Source organism: Geotrypetes seraphini, chromosome 7 (genome assembly GCF_902459505.1).
Source record: "Geotrypetes seraphini chromosome 7, aGeoSer1.1, whole genome shotgun sequence".
Classification (NCBI taxonomy): domain Eukaryota; kingdom Metazoa; phylum Chordata; class Amphibia; order Gymnophiona; family Dermophiidae; genus Geotrypetes; species Geotrypetes seraphini.
In genome coordinates this window covers 87,622,001-87,640,688 of record NC_047090.1, presented here as the reverse complement: position 1 = coordinate 87,640,688, position 18,688 = coordinate 87,622,001, and the positions used below count along the sequence as shown (strand labels likewise).

Below are 18,688 nucleotides of genomic sequence, written 5' to 3'. Positions count from 1 at the left end.
GACTGTCGAAGAGATGAGGTCATCGCAATGTGCTGTGAGAGAGGATCTAGATAGAGCCTGTGACCACTGAGAAGCCAGTCCATTGAGGGATTCTTAAATGAAGTCTCGCAAAGGGAGTGACATGGACTGTTGAAGCCATGTGCCCCAAAAGAACCATCCTGTGTCTTTCTGAAAGAGACTGGGTCTGGGCAATCTGATGGCAGAGTTGAAGAAGGGCACCTTGACATTATTAAAAATACCGCCCTGAGTCGTGTTCAGAAGGACTCCTATGAAATGGAGTTTCTGAGATGGTTGAAGTTAAGGGGAAGGGAGATCGAGTCGTCCCCCTTCACTGCACCGGAGGAGCATCGCGTTCGGCGGTTTGCCCCGCCCCCAGCAGCCACTTCGGCACCTGGCCTGCCTTTCCACCCCTCTTAAGGGCTCAGCCGCCAAAGGGCTCACCTAACTCAGTGTCACTAACTCACAAGGGCCACATACTATATTCCTTGACTCTCACTTGCAACCACCCTGATCTGATCATCATCTCTCAAGTTCATAAACTTATTCTTTGTATCTACCCACGACTCCTATTTCATACCTGTTACAGATTTTTACCTTTAATTCCATCTTATGACCTGTACATAGTCTCTCTATTATACCTACACATTGTTCTCACTTAGTACAGATCTGCTCATAGTCCTTCTCATCTTACCTGCTACTAACCTTATTTTGAACTTTGGTTCATAGACTTATTCTCTGATCCTTTCCTCTCATCTGCCTTGAGTCTTTCGCATCTGCCCACCTCCCCTTAATCGACTTTCTCCCTTCCTCCCTAGCTTCTCCAGCCTGCCCCCCCCTCTCCCATCCCAGCCTCCCTCTTTCGTCACCCTAACTACCACCCCAACATGTCTATCCCCACTCACAAGCTCATTGCCCTCCTCCTCCTCTACTTGCTTAGCACAAGAGGCTGGATTACAAAATCTTTAGCCTTCGAACCTATACCAACCTACATTGCATGGACTAGAATCCCAGGACCGGATAAATTCATCCGCCCCCACCGGCTCATTCATGACGTCACAGAAACAGGTCCTTTCCCCATCCCTGTGATCAACACTACCCGCCACCCACCCAGACCAACACACAAAAAAAAACGATCCCTAAAAAATCTACAACGTACGGAACCTTCACTCATCCCAGAACAATCCACACTTCCTGGCGCCTACCTGAACATTCGCTCTATTAGAAATAAGGCCCAACTCTTCAAAGATTGGCTGGAAGAAATCCAACTAGAAATCGTACTTCTAACCGAAACTTGGCTCTTTTCCGACCATGTAATCATAGCGGATATTCTACCACCACATTACAAAATCATCCCCCTCTCAAGAAACTCTAAAAGGGGAGGTGGTCTGGCCATCATTCTCCGTGACCACTTTCACTTCCAAATCCTAGATTCCAAATCAACTATTAACCTGGAAATCCTCACCTGCAAAATCTCCAAAACTGACTATATTGACAACCTTATCATCACACTATTCTACATACCCTCCAATAAATGGAACCTAGCTAAAGAAGACTACTATGAATACCTTCTCACGAACTCAGCAGCTGGTACCCACAACCTCTTAGCAGGAGACATCAACCTGGAGACAGGGCTCCGTCTTAGGGCCGATTCTATTCAATTTATTCATAGGAGATTTGACCCAAGGACTTAGAGGAAAAGTATCACTGTTTGCCGACGATGCCAAACTATGCAACATAGTAGGCAAAAGCAGTGTGCCTGACTTTATGACGCAGGACCTAAGACAGCTTGAACAGTGGTCATCAACTTGGCAGCTGGGCTTCAATGCTAAAAAATGTAAAGTAATGCACCTAGGCAAAAAAAATCCACACAGAACTTACACACTAAATGGTGAAACATTGTCCAGGACCACGGTGGAACGTGATTTAGGAGTGATCATTAGCGACGATATGAAGGCTGCCAATCAAGTGGAGAAGGCATCGTCCAAGGCAAGACAAATGATGGGCTGTATCCGTAGGGGTTTTGTCAGCAGAAAACCTGAAGTCATAATGCCGCTGTACAGATCCATGGTGAGACCTCATCTCGAGTATTGTGTTCAATTCTGGAGACCACACTACCGAAAAGATGTGTTGAGAATTGAGTCGGTTCAGCGAATGGCTACCAGGATGGTTTTGGGGCTCAGGGAACTCACGTATGAAGAAAGGTTAAAAAAACTGCGGATGTACTCACTGGAGGAGCGAAGGGAGAGAGGGGACATGATTGAGACCTTTAAGTATATTACTGGGCGTATAGAGGTGAAAGATGATATCTTCAGTCTTATAGGGCCCTCAGTAACCAGAGGACACTCGCTGAAAATCAGGGGAGGGAAATTTCAGGGTGATGCGAGGAAGTACTTCTTCACTGAAAGGGTGGTAGATCATTGGAACGAGCTGCCTCAGAGGGTGATTGAGGCCAGCAGCGTGTTAGATTTCAAGAGAAAATGGGATATTCATGTGGGATCTCTAGGAGAGTAAGAATCAGGGAGTGGGTCATTGGTATGGGCAGACTCGATGGGCTATAGCCCTTTTCTGCCGTCAATTTCTATGTTTCTATGTTTCTACACCTCGAGCAAGAAGAGAACCCCAATGTTGCAGACTTATTCTCCTTCCTTACATCGATTGGCTTTACCAAGCCCCCCCAAACCACAACACACAATAAAGGTCACCAATTAGACCTGATCACTTTCCTTTCCAACACACCCACTAATCCTAACATAAGCCTCATTGAACAAAATTGGTCTAACACCCCTTGGTCAGACCACCTCCTGTGTCAATTCGAACTAGCCTGGCTCAAAAAACCACCAGACAGGAAACCCAAGCCTAACCATACAAAGACAATAACCTGGACAAGAGAAAAAATTAATCCAGCAGATTTCTGGTCACATTACACCCGCTTTTCTAACTCCGACCCAGACCCCAACTTCTACCTAGACTGGAAAGACTTCAGCAACCAAGTCCTAAATACCATTGCACCCCTCAGACTTCGCAAGAAAACCCCTCGGCCCTCAAACAACTGGTTTGATGCGGATCTCTTAGCCATAAAACGCGAAGTACGGAAACTTGAAAGAACATGGCGTAAATCTGGGACTGACAACGATAGACTCAATTGGCGACTGAAAGTCAACGAATACAAAAGACTGATCAACGAAAAACGCAGTAAACATTACTCCCAACTAATTAATTCCCCTACTCTAAATAGTAAAGCGCTCTTTAGAATAGTTAACTCCCTCCTAGACATAGATTCACACAAACGCTCCTGCTCTGACCTCCCACCCCCTGCTACAACCCTAGCAGACCATTTTGCCAACAAAATTCACACCTTAAAATCGTCTCTTATAGCCCCCAGCCCTGAGCCAATATTCAACCTTCCTGCAACAGGCACAATAGGTTCAATTACAGACATGACCTGGAGCTCCTTCGAAAGCCCAGACTGGAACCTCTTTCTCAATCTCTACTCAAAATACGCTAACTCCAATTGCCTATTAGACAACTGCCCACCCACTATCATGAAATCCGCTCCCCCCTCATTCAAAGCCGACCTCTTCAATTGGATCTCACTATGCCTGACAACAGGTCACTTCCCGACTGAACTTGGCCACATCCTTGTCTCCCCCCTCCTCAAAAACAACAAGGAACCTATCTCCTCCACCGCCAACTACAGACCCATCGCCAACTTCCCACTTTTCCAAAAACTCATGGAAGGCCTTATTAACCACGACCTCATGAACTACTTAGAAAAGTTCCATATACTTCACGACTCCCAATCCGGCTTCCGCACAAACCACAGCACAGAAACTGTCCTAGCTGCTCTGACTAACTACCTCCTCCACCTGTTCTCACTGGGCAAAAGCGCCCTAGTGCTCCAATTCGACTTAAGCAGCGCCTTCGATCTGGTCGATCACAATATCCTGCTCAACTGCCTTGACTCGATCGGCATTACTGGCCAAGTACTAAACTGGTTCTCAAGCTTCCTAACCAACCGTACTTACCAGGTCCACAGCAATGGAACCTTCTCCCATCACTGGCGCAACCCCTGCGGAGTCCCACAAGGCTCCCCTCTATCCCCCTCCCTTTTTAACATTTACTTGGCCCCCCTGGCACGGACACTCGCTGACTTAAACCTAAAATCATTCATATACGCAGATGACATCACCATTATCATTCCCCTTACTTCACTCACACAACAGACAGAACAACTCACCTCCTCTGTCCTCACCAAACTAGAACTATGGACCTCACAATTCAAATTAAAACTGAACACCGAAAAAACCAAAATTTTCCTGGCAAGTCCTAACCATAAACTTACAAACACCTCCCTGAAATTAAACGGCCTAGACTATCCTATCAACCCCACCATAAAAATCCTTGGAGTCCTCCTAGACAGATGCTTGACCTTCGAAGATCATACCAGTGCCCAGGTCAAAAAATGTTTCTACTCCCTCTGGAAACTTCGCACCATTAAACGCTATTTCGACCACCTCTCCTTCCGTCTTCTGGTCCAGTCACTAATCTTAAGTATACTGGACTATTGTAACATCATATACCTGGGATCCTATAAAAACACCATCAAACGCTTAAGAATAGTTCAAAATGCTGCTGTCCGCCTCATCTTTGGCCTCAAAAAATATGACCACGTTAGCCCCTATTACGCTAAACTCCACTGGCTGCCGGTGGAGGCAAGGATCATCTTCAAATTCGCCTGCCTCTGCTTCAAAACCCTAGCAGGCTCTTCCCCAATCTACCTATCCGAGCACCTTAAAATCGTGGCCCCTCTCGTACACGAAACACCTACCTGTTCTCCTTTCCTTCCCTGAAAGGCTGCCTCTACAAGAAATTTCTCGACAGATCCCTCGCATTCCAAGCGGGCAAATGGAACAAATGCCTCACAGCACTCATCTCCAATTCCCCCCCTCTACCAAATGTTCAGGAAGACAATCAAAACCTACCTTTTTGATAAATTCCTCTAATTTCTCCCCCCCCTCTTCCTTGCCTCCTCCTCGGACCTTGACTTACCTCAGTCTCTCGACTCTTCCAATTCTGTCTGCCACCAAACGGCTTAACAAAATGGATCACCCTATCCAACTAATCACCCCTTCTTCTTTACCCCCCTTACTTAATGCCTCTGCTCGGCTTTATTGAACGCCGCAGTATATATCACCGCTGTATGTAACACTATTGTATGAACTCCGCTATATATATGCAACCTACAACAAATGTAACTTCACTGCAATAGTAACCGACCTGAAAAATAACTTCACCGCAAATGTAGCGTCGCCGAAAATGTAAATGTAGCTATGCCAAAAAAAAAAAAATAAAATGTGTAACTTCGCTGTAATGTACAGTCTCTTCATCTGTTAACCGCATAGAACTTCCATGGTAATGCGGTATACAAAAATAAAGTTATTATTATTTGTGGAAATTGATTTCGAATCCCAAATTCTGAAGAAAGGACACCGTTTGGTGTGTCGATGAAAGCCCAGCTTGTGAAGAGAAATCCTTGATTAGCCAATCGTCCAGGTAAGGAAAGACTTGAAGGCCCCGAGACCTCAAGGCCGCTGCCACTACCACCAGGCACTTGGTAAAGACTCTGGGAGAGGATGTGAGGCCGAAGGGTAGAACCTTGTATTGGTAGTGGTGTTGTCACTCGAAACCTGAGGTAATTCCTGAAATTCGGATGAATTGAAATGTGAGTGTACGCCTCTTTGAGGTCTAGAGAGCATAGCCAATCATTGTGATTCAGTAGGGGATACAACATTGCTAGGGAAAGCATTCTGAATTTCTCTTTGTTGAGAGCTCTGAGATCCAATATAGATCGAAGACCCCCTGTCTTCTTGGTGATGAAAGTAGTGGGAGTAAAACCCTGTGTTCTCCTGCTCTGGAGGAACCTTCTCAATATAAGAAGTAAATTCTCGACTACCTGAAGAAGAGAGGGCTGAAGAAGATTGGAAGCAGACTCTCTTAGAGGATGATCTGGAGATATGGTGAGAAAATGAAGGGAGTATCCTACCCGAATGATATTGAGAACTCAGAGGTTGGATGTGATCAGCTCCCAACGATGAGAATAAATTTGTAGACGTCCTCCGATGGGATGAGGGAGAGGTTGAGACAACTGGATTGTATCTAGGTTCTCGACTAACTGGTCAAAAGGACTAAGTGGATTTAGCAGGAGCAGACTACTGGGGTTTCTGAGGTCTCTGCTGTTTTTGTTTCTTCTGCTGAGGTCATGAAGTAAAGGATGGTTTAGAAGAATGCCTTTGAAAATACATGGAGGCTTTGAACGGACGTGAAGTAGATGGCTTGGGCTTAGGTTTCACCAATGAGTCTCAAGATTTCTCATGAGCAATGAGCTTCCGAGTGGCATTTTCAATAGTATCTCCAAAAAGCTCATCACCAAGACAGGGTATGTTGGCCAATCGATCTTGAAGATTGACATCCATGTCTGCCACCCTGAGCCATGCCATAGACAAAGAGGAAGCTCGATATGAGAGTTTGAAAGAGTCGTATACTGATTGAACCAAATGTTGACGTAATTGAAAGAGGGTAGACACTAATTGTTGAAACCCTTTGGCACGATGGGAAGGAAAATATTTCTGATACATAGACAATTGTTTCAGCAAATGCTTTAAGTAGCAGGTGAAATGAAAGGTATAGTTATTGATTCTAGTGTTTAACATAGAATTTTGATACAGACGTCTATGAAATTTATCCATGGTACGGCCTTCTCTCCCAGGTGAACTGAGGCGTAAACCTTAGAGGAGGTAGATTTTTTAAGTGTAGACTCCACGACCAGGAAATGATGAGAATGTTGGGAATTATCATATCCTGGAGTGGCCATAATTTTGTACTTAGAGTCCAGCTTCCAAGGGGCTACTGGTACGAATAAGGGAGACTCTCAAATTTTCTGAAGAGCGTCCTTCAAAACTGCATGGAGAGGGAGTTTGAGAACCTCTTTAGGAAGATGTTTAATGTCCATGGTCTCTATATATTCAGGAGTATATTTTGAGTCTGCTTCCAACTTTAGAGTCATGTCTTTACCAAGTTGTCTGATAAAATGAGAGAAATTCAGATTGAGAAAAGGGCAATCGGTTGGTAACCAATCAGGTCAATGGACCCACTATTTACAATGACAAACTGCAGACCTTATAGTATACCCAGAAGAAAGCCATAGCATTAAACATTGGTTTCTACCTGACAAGAAGCAGCAAAATCCAGAAACCTGCAACAAGTAAAATGGATTTCTTCTGCAGTGCTTGTGAGTATGGGGATATTACCTGTCCATCAAGAATGGCACACTTATTGCACTAGAAAAGAGAGGTTAGTGCAGTTTCCCAGAGGCATGCTTTTACTAGAAATAGGTCTTGAAGCAAGGGAAAGTGCCAGATGTGTTGTACCTGGATTTCAGAAATGCCTCTGACCTGGGTCTACATAAACAACTTATAAATAAAATGAGCAGTACTGGCACATGCCCTAAAATGACTGACTGAGTTATAAACTGGTTGAGAGAAAGGCAGCAAAGAATAGTTGTACAGGGAATTCAATTAATTTGAGGATAAGGGCATTATCAGTGATATGCTACAAAGATCGGCTCTTGGTCCAAGTAACATCATTGTAAGCAAAACTGAGAAAAAGCTGTTGGTTACTTCTGACTCAATCGCAGCAAACTGATAAAGATCGGATTGTGGATATCTAAAAATTTGGAAAGAAAGAGGAGGTGGTGCTGCTGTTGGGAGATTTCAACCTGCCAGATGAAGACTGGATTATTCCATCTGCGGAATCAGAAAGAAGTAGGGAGATTGTGGATGCCTTCAAGAGGCTCTGCTCAGGCACATTGTGACAGAACCCACAAGGGAAAAAGCAATATTGGATCTGGTCCTCACAAATGGGGAGAGAGTATCTCTAATGTTTGAGTGGGTGCTCAGCTTGAAAGTAGCGATCAAACGGTTTGGTTTGATTTAACAGCTAAAGTGGAGAGCGGCCGCACAATACTCAGAGTACTAGATTTCAAATGTACAGACTTTAATAAAATAGGAGAGTACCTGAAGAAAGAGCTGTTAGGATGGGAAGACATAAGAGAAGTTGGAAAACAATGGTCTAAGCTGAAAAGAGCAATAAAAATGGCTACGGACCTTTATATGAAGTAATTAAATAAAACCAAGAGAAAAAGGAAACCGATAGTGGCGGAGAAAATAAAGGCAAAAGAGTTGGAGTTCCTGAAATATAAAAAAAATCCCAAGAAGAGGAGTATAGAAAGGACTACAGGGTGAAAATGAAAGAAGCCAAGAGAGATACGTCTGGTGAAAGCACAGGCGGAAAAGCAAATGACTAAAATGTAAAAAAAGAGATACAAAACATTTTTCACATATATTAGTGAAAGGAGGAAGATGAAAAATGGAATTGCTAAACTAAAAGATGATGGGAACCGATATGGGGAGAGTGATGAGGAAAAAGCAAACGTGCTAAACAAATACTTCTGTTCTGTATTCACGGAAGAAAATCCTGGAGAAGGATCGAGATTGTCTGGCAAACTAACACACGAAAATGGAGTAGATTTATTTTATTTTTATTTTTCCTCTAACTCTACTTTTCACTTCTCTATTACCCTCCAGGTACTTTAGTTAGATTGTGAGCCTTCGGGACAGTAAGGGAATTTTTCAAGTACCTTTCTTATTTCTAATCTTAATGTATATTTTCTGTAAACCGCTTAGAACCTAACGGATGTAGCGGTATATAAGAAATAAATTACATTACATTCTGCGCAGTTCACGGAGGAAAGTGTTTATGAACAACTTGAAAAATTGCAGGTGGATAAAGCGATGGGACCGGACGGGATCCATCCCAGGATACTGAGGGAACTCAGAGAGGTTCTGTCAGGTCCTATTAAAGACTTGTTCAACAAATCTCTGGAGACGGGAGTGGTTCCTAGGGATTGGAGGAGAGTGTATGTGGTCCCTATTCACAAAAATGGTCACAGAGATGAAGGAGGGAAACTACAGGCCGGAAAGCCTCCCTTTGGTTGTTAGAAAAATAATGAAAGTGTTGCTGAAAGAAAGGATAGTGAACTTCCTTGAATCAAATGGATTACAGGATCCGAGGCAACATGGTTTTACAAAAGGTAAATCATGCCAAACGAACCTGATTGAATTTTTTGATTGGGTGACCAGAGAGCTGGATCAAGGACATATGCTAGATGTAATTTACTTGGATTTCAGCAAAGCCTTTGATACAGTTCCTCATAGGAGGCTGTTGAACAAACTTGAAGGGCTGAAGTTAGGACCCAAAGTGGTGAACTGGGTCAGAAACTGGCTGTCGGACAGACGCCAGAGGGTGGTGGTTAATGGAAGTCGCTCGAAGGAAGGAAAGGTGAGTAGTGGAGTCCCTCAGGGATCAGTGCTGGGGCCAATCCTGTTCAATATGTTTGAGTGACATTGCAGAAGGGTTAGAAGGAAAAGTTTGCCTTTTTGCGGATGATACCAAGATTTGTAAGAGTAGACACTGAGGAGGGAGTGGTAAACATGAAAAAGGATCTGAAAAAGTTAGAGGAAAGGTCTAATATCTGGCAACTAAAATTCAATGCAAAGAAATGCAGAGTAATGCATTTGGGAATTAATAAATCGGAAGGAATTGTATATGCTGGGAGGTGAGAGGGTGATATGCATAGATGGGGAGAGGGACATTGGAGTGATAGTGTCTGAAAATCTAAAGGCGAAAAAGCAGTGTGACAAGGCGGCCAGAAGGATGCTGGGTTGTATAAAGAGAGGCATAGCCAGTAGAAGAAAGAAGGTGTTGATGCCCCTGTATAGGTCATTGGTAAGGCCCCACTTGGAGTATTGTGTTCAGTTTTTGAGACCATATCTGGCAAAGGACATAAAAAGACTTGAAGCGGCCAGGGGAGGGCGATGAAAATGATAGGAAGTTTGCGCCAGAAGACGTATGAGTAGAGACTGGAAGCCCTCAATATGTAACCCTAGAAGAAAGGAGGGACAGGGGAAATATGATTCAGACAAATACTTGAAAGGTATTAATGTAGAACAAAATCTTTTCCAGAGAAAGGAAAATAGTAAAACCACAGGACATAATTTGAGGTTGAGGGGTGGTAGATTCAAGAGCAATGTTAGGAAATTCTACTTTACGGAGAGGGTGGTGGATGCATAGAATGCGCTCCCGAGAGAGGTGGTGGAGAAGAAAACGGTGACAGAGTTCAAAAAAGCATGGGATGAACACAGAGGAACTAGAAATCAGAAAATAATAGTAAATATTGAAGAACTAAGGCCAGTACTGGGCAGACTTGCATGGTCTGTGCCTGTATATGGCCTTTTGGATGAGGTTGGGTTTGGGAGGGCTTCAATGGCTGGGAGGATGTAGATGGGCTGGAGTGAGCTTTGACGGAGACTTCAGTAGTTGGAACCCAAGCACAGACAGTAAAGGGTAAAGCTTTGGATTCTTGCCCAGAAATAGCTAAGAAAAAAAACAAAACAACTTAAATTGAATCAGATTAGACAGACTGAACAGACCATTCAGGTCTTTATCTGCCATCATCTACTATGTTACTATGTTAAGGTTTGCCTCTCTGCACACGATACCAAAATCTGAAATTCAGAATAAATTTTGGAAGGTATAACATGAGGAATCTAGCAAAGCTTGATCTAGAAACCAGCAATTAAGGGGTTAACATTCAAAATAATTTAACTAGGCAGGAGAGGCTCTTAACCAGTTACGCCCAACTGAGCTGACCAACTGGCAATGTTCCGAATGAGGTTTAGTACTGTCATTTTGGTGTGGCTATTATGGCAGTGCTGTTTGTGTGGAGTTTTTGCCACAAGAATTTTAGTCACTCAAATGGCAGCATCTAGAATCTCCTCCTCCTCCATGTACTCTGGTACACCAGTTAGGCTCATGGTCCAACACAGATGCACCTTTTCTATTGCACAGCATGAACAGGCCTCATTACTGCAGCCAGGTATCCTTAAGCAAAAAGGAAATGTGGACTATCCCAGGCAGTGTCTGTGAAGAAGAACAGTTCTTCAAGAAACTTATCCTGTCCTCCCTCACAGGCACCACCTGGGAGAGCCCACATATCTTTTACCAAAGAACAAGCTCTGCTCGGCAAGCCCAGAACTCATCAGAAAATAGGTTTTCTTGGAGAGAAAACTTTTTATACATCAAACCCCAGGCTCCAAGAAACATTTGCATTTTGGTCAGTAAGCACAATTACTTACCGTAACAGGTGTTATCCAGGGACAGCAGGCAGCTGGGTGATGTCATCGACGGAGCCCCAATGCGGAAGCCTCGCAAGCAGACTTGCTTGTAGAAACTAGAAGTTTTGAGTCAGCCGCACCGCGCATGCGCGAGTGCCTTCCTGCCCAGCACAGGGCGCGTTTCCTCAGTTCAGATAGCTAGCAGAGAAGCCAACCAGGGGAGGTGGGTGGGTTGTGAGAATAGCTGCCTGCTGTCCCTGGATAACACCTGTTACGGTAAGTAACTGTGCTTTATCCCAGGACAAGCAGGCAGCCTATTCTCACATATGGGTGACCTGCAAGCTAACCAGAATGGGATAGTGGGAGTGTTGGCAATTTAGGAGAATAAATTTTGTAATACTGTCTGGCCAAAAGGGCCATCCCGCCTGGAGAAAACATCCAGACAATAGTGAGAAGTGAAAGTATGAACCGAGGACCAAGTAGCAGCCTTGCAAATTTCCTCAATAGGTGTAGATCTGAGGAAAGCTGCCATTGCTCTGACCTTATGGCTGTGACTCTACTCTGTAGGAGTAATCCAACCTGGGCTTAGCAGAAAGAGATACAAGCCGCCATCCAATTGGAGATGGTACGCTTAGAGAAAGGATGTCCCAACTTATTTGAATTGAAGGAGACAAAAGTTAAGGCGCAGTCCTGTGCGGTTTGGTGCGTTCCAAATAGAAAGCCAAAGCACGTTTACAGTCCAGAGTATGAAGAGCTGTTTCTCCAGGATGAGAATGAGACTTTGGAAAAATCACTGGAAGAATAATTGATTGGTTGAGATGAAATTCCGAAACCACTTTAGATAGGAATTTAGGATGAGTATGGAGAACCACCTTGTCATGATGGAACACAGTGAAAGGTGGATCAGCAACTAAAGCTTGCAGCTCACTGACTCTTCGAGCGGAAGTGAGGGCAATGAGAAACACCACTTTCCAAGTGAGATATTTCAGATGAACTACAGACATTGGTTCAAATGGAGGCTTCATTAAATGAGCAAGAACAACATTGAGATCCCAAACCACTGGAGGCGGTTTGAGAGGGGGTTTGACATTGAAAAGTCCTTTCATGAATCTGGAAACCACCGGATGAGCAGAAAGGGGTTTTCCTTCAATAGGCTGATGGAAAGCAGCAATTGCACTGAGATGGACTCAGATCGATGTAGACTTGAGGCCAGAGGTGGATAAGTGCAAAAGGTAGTCTAAAACAGAAGATAAGGAGGAATGTTGAGGCTCCTTATCATGAGAAAACACACCACGTAGAAAATCTAGTCCATTTTTGGTGATAGCATTGTCTAATGGTAGGCTTCCTAGAAGCCTCTAAAATGTCTCTTACAGATTGAGAAAACTCAAGAGGAGTTATGTTGAGAGGTACCAAGCTGTCAGGTGTAGAGACTGCAGGTTAGGATGAAGCAGAGATCCCTGACTCTGTGTAAGCAGAGTTGGAAAAACTGATAGAAGGTATGGCTCCCTACTGCTGAGTTGAAGGAGAATGGAGTACCAAGGTTGTCTCAGCCACCAAGGAGCAATCAGAATCATGATGGCATGGTCGTTCTTCAACTTGACAAGAGTCTTGAGAATGAGAGGGAATGGAAGAGATTCGTCCATTCCAGAAGAAAAGCATCTGCCTTGAGGCGATGAGGAGAATAAATCCAGGAGTAGAACTGAGACAGTTTGAGGTTGTGGGGAGCTGCAAAGAGATCTATCTGAGGCGTTCCCCACTGTGAAAAAATGTGATGAAGAGGAGAGGAATGGAGTGTCTGTTTGTGAGGTTGCAGAAGACGACTCAAGTTGTCCGCCAAGCAATTTTTCGCCCCTTGGATGTAGACAGCTTTGAGGAAGGTGTTGTGGCGGATTGCCCAGTCCCAACCTTCAGAGCTTATTGACAAAGGGAGGAAGATCCCGTCCCTCCATGTTTGTTGATATAATTAATACATGGCGACTTGGTTGTCGGTCTGAATGAGGACTACCTGATCTTGAAAAAGATGTTGAAAAGCTTTGAGAGCCTTAAAAATCGCTCCGAGTTCCAACAGATTGATGTGACACTGACGATCCGTACTGGTCCAATTGCCTTGAATACGGAGACCATCGAGATGAGCGCCCCAAGAGAGGGCGAGGAATCTGTTGTGAGGACCTTCTGATGAGAGGGCGTTTGAAACAGCAAGTCTCTGGAGAGATTGGAAGAGAGCATCAACCAGCGGAGAGACTGTCTCAATGAAGGAGTGACTGCAATGTGTCTAGAAAGTGGGTCGCAAGCCTGCGTCCACTGAGATGCCAGGGTCCATTGAGGAATTCTGAGGTGAAGTCTGGCAAAAGGAGTCACGTGTACTGGAACAATGGTCTAATACTTGGCAACTGAGTTTTAATGCCAAAAAGTGTAAGGTTATGCAACTTGGTAGCGGTAACCACTGCAGAACATACACCCTGAATGGTGAAAACTTAACAAGAACTGTCGAAGAACGGGACCTGGGTGAAAACTGCCAATCAGGCGGAGAAAGCTTCAGCCAAGGCTAGACAAATGCTGAGTTGCATCCAAAGGAGTTTTATCAGCCGAAAGCCTGAAGTTATAATGCCGTTGTACAAGTCCATGGTGAGATCTCATCTGGAGTATCGTGTTCAGTTTTGGAGAACATAAGAAGTTGCCTCCGCTGGGTCAGACCAGAAGGCCATCGCACCCAGCAGTCCGCACCCGCGGCGGCCCATCAGGTCCATGACCTGTCAGTGGTCCCTGAACTCATCCTATAACCTATCACTATTTCTATCTGTACCCCTCAATCCCCTTATCCTTCAGGAATTTATCCAAACCCACTTTGAATCCCTGTATTGTGTTCTGTTCAATCACAGCCTCTGGGAGTGCGTTCCATGTGTCCACCACTCTCTGGGTGAATAAGAACTTCCTGGCATTGGTTCTAAACCTGTCCCCTTTCAGTTTCTCCGAGTGCCCCCTAGTACTTGTTGTTCCCCACATTATCAAAAGGATGTGAAGAAAATGGAGTCGGATCAGCGAATGGCCACCAAGATGGTCTCAGGATTTAAGGATCTCCCATATGAAGAACGTCTAAGCAGGCTGCAGTTATATTCTCTCGAAGAACGCAGAGAAAGGGGAGATAGAAACATAGAAACATAGAAATAGACGACAGATAAGGGCCCACGGCCCATCTAGTCTGCCCACCTTAATTTCCCTCCCCTACCTTTGCCCTGTGAAGAGATCCCATGTGCCGATCCCATTTGGCCTTAAAATCAGGCACGCTGCTGGCCTCAATCACCTGTAGTGGAAGACTATTCCAGCGATCAACCACTCTTTCAGTGAAAAAGAATTTCCTGGTGTCACCTCGTAGTTTCCCGCCCCTGATTTTCAACGGATGCCCTCTTGTTGTCGTGGGACCCTTGAAAAAGAAGATATCTTCCTCCGCCTCGATGTGGCCCGTAAGATACTTGAACGTCTCGATCATGTCCCCCCTCTCTCTGCGCTCCTCGAGATGATAGAGACATTCAAATATCTCATGGGCCATATTGAGGTGGAGGAAGACATCTTTTTCCTTACGGGTCCCACAACAAAAAGAGGGTATCCGCTCAAACTCAAGGGTGCGAGATTTCATGGTGACATTAGAAAATACTTCTTCACCGAAAGGGTGGTTGATCGATGGAATGTTCCTCCACGTCAGGTAGTTGAGGGCAGTAACGCGCTCGACTTCATGTGGGTTCGCTCCGGGGAAATGCCTAGAAGGAGGGTTCTTGTTGAGGGAGGGTTCTTTGAGTGGGCAGACTTGTTGGGCCGACGGCCCTTTTCTGCCGTCATACTCTATGTTTTTATGTGTACTGTGGAGGCCATGTGACTCATGAGTACCATCATGTGTCTCGCTGATATGGAGTAGCGGGAAGACACTGTATGACAGAGTTGAAAGAGGACTTCCAGCCGTTGTTGCGGAAAGAATGCTCTGAGTTGGATAGTATCCAGAACAGCTCCGATGAATTGTAGATTTTGAGAGGGTTGAAGTTGGGATTTGGGAAAGTTGATTTCGAATCCCAAACTCTGTAGGAACCACATAGTTCGTTTGGTCGCTACAATAACCCCTTGAGATGTTGAATCTTTGATGAGCCAGTCATCCAGATAGGGAAATACCTGAAGACCATGGTTTCTGAGAGCTGTGGCTACCACTAACAGGCACTTGGTGAACACTCTTGGAGATGAAGCCAGGCCAAAGGGCAGCACTCTGTATTGATAATGCAGATTCTCCACCTGAGATTTTCAAAAGGCTTTCGACAAGGTGCCACATGAAAGGCTGCTTAGGAAACTGTGGAACCACGGGGTGGGAGGGGATGTGCACAGATGGATCGAGCACTGGTTGTCGGGTAGACTGCAGAGGGTTGGAGTAAAGGGACAATACTCTGACTGGCGGGGAGTCACAAGCGGTGTGCCACAGGGATCGGTGCTGAGGCCGTTACTCTTCAACATATTTATCAATGACCTGGAGGTGGGGACCTCGATCAAGGAGTTGGTGATCTAGTAGAACTGGAAGGTGTAGATTGAGGCTTAGTTGAAGAAGGACGCTCTTTGGATGAAGAGCTATGCCTGGAAGTATGACTCGAGCAAGGCCTCGATCATCGGTGACAATGGTGCTTGAAAGCAGATCTCGAAGATCGAGAAGACTTCGCCCCAGAGATGGAAGCAGTCGATGCCACCAAGGAATGGATAGGGCTGGAAGCTGTGGATCGAAGCTCCAGATGCTTGATGATGGAGGAACCTCGATGCACTCCCAAAGACTCTGCTCCTTGTATGGAGTGTGAGGATTCCTGTCGAGGCACTTGCAAAGAATCTGCTCCTTGCTTCACGTGCATAGATGCCAGACGAGACACTTGCAGAGACTCTGCTCCCTGCATAGAGTGTGTAGGCTCAGACTGAGGCATAGGAAGAGGCTCGACCTCGCGGGAGTCTGCAGAATGCCCAGGCTGGATTAGAGTAACAAGCTTCGGCCCATATTAGTGAGGAACTGAATGAATTGCTTCTCTAACATGGTCTGGAAAGAAGCTGGCAAGGATGGATCTGCGTCTGAAACCGGACCACCTGCTTTGGCTGGAGGTTCCACAGAGGCAGTGGAAATGTGCTTTGACTTGGAAGTCTTAGGCACCTTAAGCACCACCGCTGGAACTTTCTGCTGAGCTATCTGACCTGAGGATACAGGGGAAGATACAGCAGACGTTGTCTAGGAAAGAGCAACTGTAAACGAAGAAGGTCTGATGAGGCTTGAGGTCGAAGCAGTGGAGGCAGGAGGACCCTCGGTTGAAGGTGAGACCGAGGTCGGCTTCGGAGTCGAGGAAGTGGTCGAATCAATCTGGAAGAGCTTCTCCACTGAAAGTAGAAGACGTTTAAGGGCTCGAGGTTGAAGAACAGCACAGCGCTCGCATGACTTCGGGTGATGGTCTGGCCCAAGGCACTTGAGGCACCTACTGTGTGGGTCCGTGAGAGAAATCGAACACTGACACTGGCTACACTTCTTGAAGCCTATTGCTGGCCGGAACATAGGAGGAAAAACAGCCGCCGCAAAGTTGAAGCCCCTTGGCTGTGGCCAAGCGGCCTGCCCCGGTAGCCGAACGGAAGAAATATATATTTTTTTTTAAACTAGAAATAAAAGAAATACAGCAATTCGTGAAGAAAAATAACACAAACCGCGGTGAGAGAAGGCACAAAGTAAGTAAGTTAAACGGCTCTGCGGAGAACTGAGGAGATGCGCCCTATGCTGGGCGGGAAGGCACTCACACATGCGCGGTGCGGCTGACTTGAAACTTCTAGTTTCTACAAGTCTGCTTGCGAGGTTTACGCATCGGAGCTCCGTCGATGACTTCACCCGTATGTGAGAATAGGCTGCCTGCTTGTCCTGGTATAATGTATATTACTATATAGTTTATTGTTATCTAAGCTATCTTGTGCCACTTACTTGGTTGCTGACACTGTAGTGATCAGGATGCCTGTGTCTCTGTCTTCTGTTTGCAGGAGTAAACATAAATGTTGGAGGCTCATCAGGAAAATAATGGTAGAAGTTCTTCTCCAAAATCTTGTATTTAACTAATGAACTTGCCTTTGTAGAACATACAAAAAAAATTATAAAATTCAACATTTAGTTACCTGTAGCAGCTTTTCATAATGATCTGGAAGAAGATTACAAAATAACCATCCCCCACCCCCCTTTTACAAAGCCGTGCTAACGGCTGCTGCTGCGGTAATCGCTCAGATGTCCATAGGAAATTAATGAATGGATTGTTTGCAGCATGACTTTGTAAAAGAAGCCCTAAAATAAGTGCAGTAAAAGGGAAAAAAATGTCTTAATCATTTTCTTTCCTTTTCGCCCAACAGATCAGTCCAGAACTTATGTCCACTGACCAGTGGATGGAGACAGAAAAAGTAGTTCTGGGTGATTTGTTCCCAAAGACGACTGAAAGCTTTAGAAAGCTAAGTATTCTGAACAACAAAGCAAAGAGAGAAAATCTGTCATGAAGGAATTACTGACCTCTACTAATATATACAGTAGCTCTTCAATTAAAACAGGAGGAACTTAGGTACATTGACAAACAGCTGACCAACTAATGCAGAACTATCCTACTCTACTGACATACAGGTTGTAACTAAAGCAGGAGTTATAAATCCTTAGTGATACAGAGTTCTGCAACTATTAAACAGGGTTACACATATTTCCACTAAAGATGGATTTCATTGAAAAAGAGTGAGAAATCTAATGGAAGGAGAACCAACTGTGTGATAGGGAAAAAACTGAACCCCAGGTAATACCGAGATACTGAATTAAGCAGTTACTTACCGTAACCGGTGTTATCCAGGGACAACAGGCAGATATTCCCACATGTGGGTGATGTCATCCACAGAGCCCTGTATGGACAGTGCTAAAAGTGTAATGTCAATTCAAGCTTTTAGCAAAGCTTTGAAAACTGACCTCACCACGCATGCGCGTGTGCCTTCCCAACGAACGTCAGCTCGCAGTACTAGAAAATGATACGGGGACACATTTTTCCCCGTCCCCGTAGGAACTCATTTTCCTGATCCGGCGAGTTCTTTTCCTGTCCCTGCCCCATTCCTGCAAGCTCTGTCCTCATCTGCACAAGCCTTAAACATTTTATAATCATAAGTGTTTGAGGCTTGTGTGGTTAAAGCAGAGCTTACAGGAATGGAGAAGGGACAAGGACAGCGACACAACTCATGGGGATAGGACAGGGAAATTGAGTCCCTGCGGGGATGGGGAAAAATTTGTCCCCGTGTCATTCCGCAGAACCTATGTTCCATAAACAAGCAAAGAAGCCAACCAGGGGAGGTGAGAGGGATGTGTGAATATCTGCCTGCTGTCCCTGGATAACACCTGTTATGTTAAGTAACTGTGCTTTATCCCAGGACAAGCAGGCAGCTTATGTGCGATT

General features: G+C 45.0%; 1 protein-coding gene across 3 annotated transcripts in view; it reads right to left on the bottom strand.

Annotated features, from left to right (window-relative positions):
• The window catches only part of BAZ1A (bromodomain adjacent to zinc finger domain 1A), a 510,052-nt gene that overhangs the window by 407,473 nt on the left and 83,891 nt on the right, over nt 1-18,688 (bottom strand). For all 3 annotated transcript variants that reach the window (XM_033951344.1, XM_033951343.1, XM_033951345.1), the window contains exon 7: nt 17,203-17,343. In XM_033951344.1, coding sequence (XP_033807235.1) covers nt 17,203-17,343 — 141 coding nt within the window. The remainder of the gene's footprint in view (nt 1-17,202; nt 17,344-18,688) is intronic.